The sequence below is a fragment of the Carettochelys insculpta genome, chromosome 1, assembly GCF_033958435.1.
Source record: "Carettochelys insculpta isolate YL-2023 chromosome 1, ASM3395843v1, whole genome shotgun sequence".
NCBI classification, from domain to species: domain Eukaryota; kingdom Metazoa; phylum Chordata; order Testudines; family Carettochelyidae; genus Carettochelys; species Carettochelys insculpta.
Window position 1 is genome coordinate 6,513,333 of NC_134137.1, and position 10,684 is coordinate 6,524,016.

At 51.0% G+C, this 10,684-nt stretch overlaps 1 protein-coding gene across 1 annotated transcript; it reads right to left on the minus strand.

Moving 5' to 3' along the window:
* Positions 1–9,171: 9,171 nt before the first annotated feature.
* On the minus strand, positions 9,172–10,143 carry LOC142007620 (olfactory receptor 52E4-like). The gene has a single exon (XM_074984308.1). The coding sequence runs from the start codon at positions 10,141–10,143 to the stop codon at positions 9,172–9,174; it is 972 nt and encodes a 323-aa protein (XP_074840409.1).
* Between the last annotated feature and the right edge of the window lie 541 nt (positions 10,144–10,684).

Consider the following 10,684-nt stretch of genomic DNA (forward strand, 5'->3'; position numbering starts at 1 on the left):
CAGGGCAAACCTCCCACCTGCCAGCCTAAGCCTCCTGAGCCCCACACTGCTGGGGCCAGCCACCCACCTGCCAGCCCAAAACGCCCAAGCCCCCCACTGCCAGAACCAGCCACCCACCCACTAGCCTAAGCTGCCCAAACCCCACCCTGCCAGGGTCAGCCACCTACCTGCCAGCCTGGGCCACCCAACCCCCATGCTGCCAGTTCCAGCCACCCACCCGCCAGCCAGCCTGAGCCACCTGAGCTTCATACTGCTGGGGCCAGCCACTCACCCACCAGCCTGAGCTGCCCTAAGCTCTGCTTGCTGCAGCCATGCCTCCCCTCCGTTCCCCAGACCCAGCTACCCAGGAATCTGCCTGAGGCACATCAAAAGCTGATTTGAAGAGCTGGTTTTCTGCAGAGGCGCACCTAAGTCTCCTCTGATGGGGGGGCTGGGGCACCATGCTGCCAGCCCAGGACTCTTTTGGCTGTGGGGTCCTGGGGGCTTCTCTGGACAGGGGGACTTGCCTGGGACTCCTCTGGTGGGGGGCACTGGGGGTTTTTCGGGGACTGGGGGTCTTGCAGCTCTGGTTATGGAACAGCAGGGTCTTGCAGCTCTGGCTGTGATGGGAAGGAGTGGCTCTAAGTAGTGGAGCTGGGGGCTAGCTTTTCCCAAAGGGAAAAAGGAGGCTTCACCTGCCCATATCTGTGGACCACCTGGGCACTTTGAAAGGAATTGGCAGGGTCCTAACCCTTGAAAAATGGTCTGGCCTGAGAGCCAGAAGCAAAGGCCAGCTTTTTCTTAGGGTGGGGAGAATGATGGGGGGCTGGGTCACCTCATGCCCCCCCCGAATTTCTTCATGCACACCCCCCAGTTGGGGAAGCCATGCACTAGAAATTTATACCATTATAGTAAGGGCAAGACGCTCTTCTGTTGCAAGGCAGTTTTTTGAAAATATAAATTGTGCTTGGAAAACTATGTAAGTAGAAATCAATGTAGAAATGCATACCCTGAGGCCATGGCTACGTTAGAAGCATCTGCCGACAGAAGTTACTGCCGACAGTGAAATCGTGACAGTACTCTGTCAACAGATTGTGTCTACACAGCACTTCTGTCCACAATACCCTGTCGATGGATTGTCATGCCTCGAATTTTCAAGGGATAATACTGTTGAGACAAATGCAGAGTTCTGAGGAGACTGTCAACAGAATGATATAAGTGTGTATTGCTACTTTGAAATATGCTACTTCGATGTAGCGTTCTAGTGCGGACGTAGCCATAGAGCTGGAAGGGACCTCAGGAGGTCGTTGAGTCCGGTCCCCTGCCCTCTTGGTAGCACCACATACCATTCATTTTTTTTTAACCTATGTACACTAGATCCCTAAATTTCCCCCTCAAGGATTGAGCTCATATCCCTGCATCTAGCAGGCCAATGCTCAAAACACTGATTTATCCCTTCCTGCAAATTTTGGGGGGGCCATTGGGAATCATCCAACCCTCTTTTAGGGAGGCCCCACAAACGGGCAAGTGCTCTGCCAGTGATCCCCACTGATGACGTGAGCCATCCTCTGGGCTTTCTGAGGAGGAAACCACTTCCCTTTCTAGTCCAGCAGTTTGCCAGACAGCTTAGAGAGTTACACAGGCTGTGGGTCTTCTCAAACAGCAATAGAGAGCCCCTGTCCTCAAGAGCCCCTCACTTAAGCTGAATACCAATGGCCTCTGATCAGAGTCCTGTGCCTGACAGGCAATCATCTACCTTACCTGAGCCCATATTCCACCTAGGCCCAAATCCCCCTTACATGTGCTACCAACTCATCACACCCCTGCACGGCCATTTGGTCCTACATGGATTACAGGAGCTACTTAGCTAGGTTTTTCAGTTAGTGCCTATCACCACTGTATCTGAGAGACAAGTTTCTGGGTGCCATTTGTCATGTGGGAAGGCGATCTCTCTTCCGTCTAAAGAGTAGCCAGAGTTTCTGGTTCTTGTTCAACTGAAAGCTGCATGAGAGCTGGTGAGCAAGGGGTTGTTCACACCAAGTTGCAGCACCTCTGAAGCTTTAATTAGTTGAGTTCAAATGCTACAATCCCCCTACTATGGATGCAGTCGTATCAGTGTAAATGTGCTTTCTACCTCCACATTGAATACAATAAGTTATTTGGTGTATGGAAGTTTTATAAAGCTGTAAGTTGTGCTTTGACAACTATTCAGGCAGGAATTAATAAAGAAATCATATTCACCAAATAGTCCTGTGGCACCTTATCGACTAACAGATATTTTGGAGCATAAGCTTCCATGGGCAAAGACCTGCTTCTGCATCTGAGGAAGCAGGTCTTTGCCCATGAAAGCTTATGCTCCAAAATATCTGTTAGTTCATAAGGTGCCACAGGATTTCTTACAGTTTCTGAAGATACAGACTAACGTGGCTCCCTCTGTATAACTATTCCCCAAATAGTTCCTTAAGGACAAAGAACTAAGTGAAGACCAGGTCTTTACATATTAGGAAATATACAGGTTGAACCACTCTAGTCTGGCACCCTCAGGACCTGACCGGTGCCGAATGAGAAAGTTTCCCGATCCACTGGAGGTCAATATTGTTTGGCAGCATTACCAGCACTTCCACTGCTCACTGGGATCTTAGAAGACATTTAGGGTTAAATTACAGCTAAATAACAGCACAGAACACTGAGAGACAGGACTGGTGGCTAGAAACAAACTTCATGGGACTATGGGATACTTGGCCACACTCATAATAAGCGGTCGTTCGGCTAACTAAAATCATGCAGCATGTAATAGGATGGGTTTCTGGGCACAGCTCAAGAAATCAACCCAGGTATATTTCCTTAAAATCCAGACCCCTTGAGGCTGTAAGTACAGATGTTACTTGGTGAGAGAGTCCCAGATTAGAGGTTCAACCTGGACAATGTAGTAATTGAGTAATCCCCCTACTATAGGACCCTGTGACCCATACTGGGAAGATTCTGTGTACAGTCATCTAGCCATAGTGACTGCAATTCCCCAAGAATTATGGGAACCATGTGTGTTTCCAGGAGTGCTTAACGCAGAGAGCAGGCGGTGGGCTCCGTTGTGCAGACAGGAGCCAGTTAGGTAATGGGGAGCTCTGTCCAGCCCAGTAGCTGCTGCTGGAAGCTAGAGCTGGCTGGCGCTCTGATAGAGGCGGGAGCTTCAGAGGCTTTTGGTGGGTATCTCTGAGGGGAGGGACTCTAGCTGTGCTGGAGCTGACTGAGAGAGGCCTGCAGCGAAGGGGCTGTGAGTAACCGGGACTTTTGTTTGGGAAAGTTCTGCGTGGGGAGGAGCACAGCAGGGGGACCGAATATGAGTCTGGGGAGAGGCTGAGTGACCTGCCACTGAACCAGGACCTGGAGCTGCTGGGGCTTGGGGGGCACCCAGTTCCCATTTCTGAGGGGTTGTGCAGCTTATCCGCATTGCTGGACTGACACAGCCTGCACAGTGCTGCCTCGCCTCCACCTGGAGATCTTCAGTGGCCAGCAGTCAGATGAGATGATCTAATGATCTCTTCTGACCTCCAAGTTTACAAACCTGTACAACACTGAGTGTGGACCATTGAGCAGCTGCCGATGATGTCAAGTGTAGACTTCTCGATCCCCACAACTCACCGTGAACAGAGGGAAAGTAATAAAGAGGTGCACCTCAGCCATCTACAGCAGCTGGCCACAGGCAGGACATTAGCCCTGCAGGTCAGGGGTGGATGTAGTGGTGACATCACAAGGGCCTTTTGTAGGATTTCAGATTATTGGTCAATGGCTGCGGGAAGGTGATGACATCACAGAGATTTCATGACAATGGTAAGGTAGGAGCAATCTCAGAGACCCCTGGGACTTTGCTGCAGAGATTCTCCTTCTTGAGGTGTCTCCGTAGAGACGGATGGAGAATTCAGATTAAAGTCTGTGAGCACAAAAAGAAAACTCCTTGTAACTTTCTTCCTTCCTAATGCTAATTTTGCTACAAGATAAATGTCTCTGCCAATAAGGTAAGAGCCACAGAGAGGTTTTGTGCATGTCCATCCAGCATGATCCACTTGGCTCTGTCCCAACACAAGGTGCAGAAAACACTAGGTTAGGGCCTGAGAAATGTTTACCCCAACTGGGCCTTCATCCCTTCAAATCACAGGGGACATTGGGAGTTGTCTTTTGTAGTTTCCCTTTTCCCAATCCACCGGCCAGGAGGGTGCTGCTCCCTAGCCCTCCTTCAAAGAGGCCTCACAAAAAGGAGGAACAGGGAATTTTTTTCTTCTAGTGATCATCACTGGTGACTTGAGCCATCCTTTGGGCCATCTGGGGAAGATATCTCCGCACTTTGTGCTTCCTCAGTTTACCTAACAACTTAGAAAGTGAAACAGACTATGGGTCTTCTCTTTGGGCAGCAACAGAGAGCTCCTGTCCCCAAGACTCCTTCACTTGCACTGAGATCCGATGGCCTTTGATCAGAGGCAGGTGCCTGATGAACAGAGCATAGATGGGCTTTGTAGAAGAGATGTGGGAAAAGCTGGGGCCTTAGATGCCTAGTTACAAGCAATAAGAAAAGTTACAACTCAGTGTGTTGCACACAAACCAGTTCCCCAGTTTCCCACATGGATGCAGAACATTAAGTTCGGGAAAAGGTCAATATGTATCTGACTGTCCAGCAGGTGATTCAAGAAAGAGGTTCCAGCACCATGTCACCAGTGATCTCTGCATGGAGTTTGGCCTGAAAGTGACTACACCAAGAACAAACAAACAAACAAACAAACAAAACGTTAGGTCCTTTCATGAGTGAAAAAGCAGAGGAACCCGTCCCAGATTTGTTTGGTCCTCACCCCAAAGATGATGGGGTGTAGCATGGGGGGCACCACAACATGCACATTAGAAATGAGAATCAGCACATGCAGGGGCACATTGTGATCAAACCGGTGCATGATGGTGGAGAAGACATCTGGTATGTAAAAGACTAAGATGGCACAGAGGTGTGAGCTGCAGGTCCGAAGTGTCTTGAGGTGGCTGTCCTTTGTGTGGAGGCTGAAGATGGCTCTGAGGATCTGGCTATAGGATACCACGATAAAAAAAATATCTAGACTGCTCACAAAGAGACCATAGTAACTACTGCAGAAGGTCAAGGAACGATGTGTGTTGATGGACGGGATGGTGGGACATAAAGCAGCCAAATCACAGTGGTGCGAAGTATTGAAAGTGGGTGAGAGAAGGAACAGTCATTGTGCCTAATGGCGCAGAAGAAAGAGGTGCAACAGTGCCTCAGAGGATACGGGTCTGTCTCAGGCTGTAATGTAATGGGGACCCACTGTACAAGATTGTTTCTGACATCATCCTCCATCCGGGCCAGCTCTCCTCCTGGGTGCAATCACTCTGCAGCCTTGTAGCAACCTCAGCAATTGCCAGTATGGAGAAACATCCTCAGGAAGGTGTGTCTGAGTTTCTCACCAGCCACAATACTTCAGAGCTTTGTGTCGTTTTCGGGAAGGGTTGTTTTGGCTTCTTTTAGTCTCCAAGTCCTCCTGCCCTGCAAATCTGTCTCTCCCTCCCGGCACTATCTGAATTGCTGCTTCTAGGCTCCCCTTTGTCCCCAGATAGGCAGTTCAGGCTGATCTCCCCCTTTTTCTCAGTTCAGCAAACACTGAGTTTAACCTAGTCTGAGGAGATATTTCCTTGAGCTGTCACTGTGTTCTCTGGGACCTGGGTGTGAGGTATCACTGTGTGTCAAGAGCAGTCTGGGGACATACCTGGATATATAAATAACACTGGAAGGAAATCCTTTCTGGGGCATGCAGGGGATACACATGGAGAAGCAGTACTGGACACTGGAGGGAGGTAGGGGGCATCCACAGAGGACTGGCCAGTGGTGGTTATGGTGGGGCCATGCAGAGAGAACTACAAGGGGAAGGAGGCAATGCTGGGGGTGATATGAGTTAGGCACGAGGGGTGGAACAGAGAGAAGGTCAGGAGATTTACATAGGCAGCATTGATGTTTATGGATGCAGGGAGTCGGGTGTAAACAGACAGGCAGCCTTAGTTGCTGAAATTCAATTTTTCTTTGGAGTTGTTGGCATTTCCACTCTCCTTCCCCATCCCAGGCTGCCCCAGTTCTAAGAGCTCACTGGTCTCCAGTGTCCTCTCCGTGCTCCCCAGCCATCACTGGCTCACGCAACCTCCCAGCTGCTGCCCACTGCTAACAACTCTTCCTCCGCAGGGTGTGAAGTGCCTGCTGTCACATCAGCTCCACTGGCTGGAGAATGATCTGTGACTCTTTGGCAAATCTCACACAGAGAGTTTCAAGTGCCAAGTTGTGAAGGTTGTGAAAACCAAGACTTCAACAGGGTTCAAAAAAGAACTACATAAATTCATGGAGTTTGGGTCCATCGATGGCTATTAGCCAGGATGGGTAGGATGGTGTCCATAGCCTCTGTTTGTCAGAGACTGGAAATGGATGAGAGAAGAGGGATCATTTTGGTGATTCCCTGTTCTGTTCACTCCCTCTGGAGCATCTGGCATTGGCCTCTGTGGAAAGACAGGACACTGGGCTAGACAGACCTTTGGTCTGACCTATTGGGGCCATTCTTATGGAACTTCACTCTAAGGTCAAAAATGAAGTCTTTTCAATCCCTCTCTGTATGAAAGTGTCTCTATGAACTTGTTCATTCTAATTGCCCTTGCCCAAGTCCCTCTAGTTCTGTTATACCCTGTAGGAAAAGAAGGCCAATATACAAGAGAGGAGTCCAGAGGAGGGTGAAGCATTCTGTTACTGGTTTCAAGACATATTTTCTGCATGAGCCTCCATACAGCTCCTCCTGGATACCAATACTTTATTTTCTCTCCATACTTGTGCTGGAAATCCATTTCACAGAGCTGTGTGCAACAACATCCAGGCCATTGCCCTGCATTCATAAGCTACGTCTGCATGTGAATGCTACATCGAAATAAGCTATTTCGATGAATAGCGTCTACACGTCCTCCAGGGCTGGTGCCGTTGACGCTCAACGTTGACGTTGGGCAGCACCACATCGAAGTAGGCACTGCAGGGGAGCGTCTACACGCCCAAGCGGCACAAATCAAAATAAGGGTGCCAGGAACAGCTGCAGACAGGGTCACAGGGCGGACTAGCACTTCTGGGGCAACAGCTAGCAGCTCCCTTAAAGGGCCCCTCCCAGACACACTCAGCCTGCACAGCACGCGGTCTGCAGAGCCATAGGCACGCACACCTCGGCGAAGCAGTTATGGACCCCCAGCAGCAGCAGCAGCAGCAGCAGCAGCAGCAGCAGCAGCCAGAGGTCCACCCAGCCGCCCCTGCAGGAGCAGTGTTTGCCCTGCTCCATGACATGCAGGAGGCAGCTGATCACATTTTATTCGTGGAAGAGGAGCTGCCCCCAGGGGAGGAGGAAGCAGCCCCAGACCCTGCTGTCCTCCGTCCTCCCCCCACCGCACATGCTGCCACCTGTGGAGCTACCCCACGAGCACCGACTGGTGGGAGTGGCTGGTGCCCAGCAAGTGGGATGATGACCGCTGGCTCCAGAACTTTCTCATGAGCCAGCAGACATTCCTGGAGTTCTGCCAGTCGCTCACACCCGCACTGAGGCACCAGGACACCGCCATGCAGCGTGCCCTCAGCGTGGAGAAACGGGTTGGCATCACTGTCTGGAAGCTGGCCACTCCAGAGAGCTACCGATCCATGGGGCAGCAGTTTGGCATCGGCAAGGCAACCGTCAGGGCTGTCCTCATGGAGGTAAGAGGACCCACGGTGAGGGGGAGGGCAGCCCTGGGGGTGGAGGGGAGCCCTGGTGGGGGAGAGCCAGACACACCCTGCACACCCCTCACTGGTGCTCTCTCATGTCCTTCCCCTGCAAGTCGTCCGCGCCATCAATGCCCTGCTCCTCCACAGGCTCGTGCGGCTTGGGGACCCGGATGCTGCCATCGCGGGTTTTACCAGCCTGGGCTTCCCAAATTGCCTCGGGGCTCTGGATGGGACCCATATCCCCATCCAAGATCCGGAGCACAGTGGAGGACGCTTCCTGAACAGGAAGGGCTACCATTCGGTTGTCCTCCAGGCCTTGGTGGACAGCCGGGGCCACTTCCTGGACATTTAAGTTGGCTGGCCTGGCAGCACCCACGACACCCCGGTATTCAGGAATTCGGGCCTGTGCTGCTGGCTGGAGGCAGGGACCTACATCCCCCAGTGGGAGATCCCTGTGGGGGACACCACCATGTCCCTCTGTGTCATCACAGATGTGGCATACCCCCTCCAGCCCTGGCTCATGTACCCTTACACGGGCCATCTCACAGCCAGCCAGGAGCGCTTCAACATGCGCCTGAACCATGCGCGCCAGGTAGTTGAGCTCACTTTTGGCTGCCTCAAAGAGCACTGGAGGTGTCTCCTCACCTGCCTTGTTGCGGGCCCCACCAACATCCCCCAGATTGTGGGTGCATGCAGCGCACTCCACAACCTGGTGGAGAACAAGGGGGAGGCATTCTTTCAGGGCTGGGCTGTGGAGGCCGGCAGGGCTGACATGCAGCCACCCGCTGACCCCAGTCGCCAGGTGGACCCCGAGGGGATCCAGGTCCAGGAGGTCCTGTGGGCCCATTTTGACCAGGCCACGGGGTGAACGCTGGCAGGCCCCCCACTGCACCCCCCCATCCTCCACAACACTCCCTGCCCCCACGCCCACACCACAGAGTACCCAAGAGCACACCCCCTCCACTTTTCTTGCAAATAAAAATAGACCTGTTGTTTTTGAAACCACAAAACAGTGCATTCTCTTATTATTAATACTATATATATAACAGTGGAACAAAAGGGGGGAACTATTTACATGGGGGACAGGTATCATAACAGAACAGGGGTCTAACACAAACTATATACAAATATAATGGGGATATGTACAAAGGGAGAGGGGGGCACGTCCTGGGCCCCGCACCCCCTACTGTCCAGCACCTGGGGTTGGCGGGTGCGACCCTGGCCGAGGCTAGCTGGGGGCCGGGCGAAATGGCAAATATGGCCGGCGGGAGTCAGCAAGCCCCAGGTCCCCCTCGGCGGAAGGCCCCGCGGTGGCGGACGGCAGTGGGATGAATGCAGTATTTTGGAAGTTCATCGCCTAATAAGTTCCTCACATCTAACTGCACCAGAACACCTTTTATTGCCAAGGAGATTTCTCTTCCCCCGTCTTATCATGAAGGTTTAAAGTAAGTGGCCCAAGGCAAGCTTATTCGGCATGTGTGTTTGCCCACTTTGTCACGAAGCTCTTTGGTTTTGACCCCATAAACAATAGGATTGAGCATGGGGATGAGGAGGAAATAGAGATTGGCTAAAATGATGTGAACGTGGGGAGCAATGCCCAGACCAAACCGGTGTGTCAGAGTCGAGAACAGGAAAACAGGATAAGACATTAGCATGACACAGATGTGAGCTGTGCAGGTATTGAGGGCTTTCTGGTGGGCGTTTTTTGAGGAAATTCTGAGGACAGCTCTGATGATGAGGCTGTAGGACAGGGCAATCAGAGAGAGGTCTACCCCAAAGAATACCGATGCTATCACCAAGCCATATAGTTTGTTGACTGTGATGTCCCCACATAATATTTTTGCCACAGACATGTGGTCGCAGTATGTATGGGGGATAATTCGGTGGGCACAGAATGAATGACTGCTCAGGAGCAGGGGTATAGGCACGACAGATAAAACAGATCTTGTCAAACATATCATCCCCAGCTTAGCTATCCGTGCATTAGTGAGGATGGTGGTGTATCTCAGAGGGTTACATATGGCGACGTAGCGATCAAAGGCCATTGTCACAAGGACAGCTGAGTGCATTGAAGTACCCAGGTGAAGGACAAACATCTGAGTGAGGCAGCCACCCACAGTAATGCTTTTCAAGTTGAACCAAAATATACACAGTGCCTTGGGTATAAGGGAGGTGGATGTGCTAATATCTATGAGGGCCAACATGCAGAGCAGCAGGTACATCGGCTTGTGTAGGGTCTGCTCTTTGCCTACGACAAACAGAAGTGTGAAATTTCCCAACAGGGCAACAATGTAGCATAAAAAGAAAGGGATGGAAACCCAGACATGGGCAGCTTCCAGGCCAGGGATGCCCATTAGAATGAATATTGAAGGGTCAGAGGAGGAGATGTTGAAAGCTGCCATAAAATCATGAATGAGTTGATCAGATTCCCAAATTCTCTAGTGGCCTGTGAAAACACAGAGAGGGCATTACACACTTCATGAGAAATAGCACAGTACATATTTGATTGTTATTACCAGTCTGGAATGAGGAACTGGGTAGACAGTCGATTGAGAATATGTTCTCTCCATCTCATAAAACAAGATAAAGGGGACATATAATTTTACTGAAATATGGCTAATTCAAAAGTGAGAAAGAGGGCTTTCTTTGTTCACTGTCCATGTTTCTCACAAGCAGCAGCTAATGTCACAAAACAGGCAAGAATCAGGTTTGGGACATTTACAAGGGTGGAGAGACTCTCCATTTACAACAGTTCAGCAACTAAATTTTGGGAAGTCCCTATGCCAGTGTGTTTCAGGGCACAAGTCAAGCTCTAGCTTACAAGCATTAGGGTGCAACTCTCAGCACTGTCATGTCACACATACCCGAGCCACATACTGTTAGATTTCTTATATCTTCTTCTGTGACACTGGGGCTGTTACTGTCAGAGACAGGACACCAGAT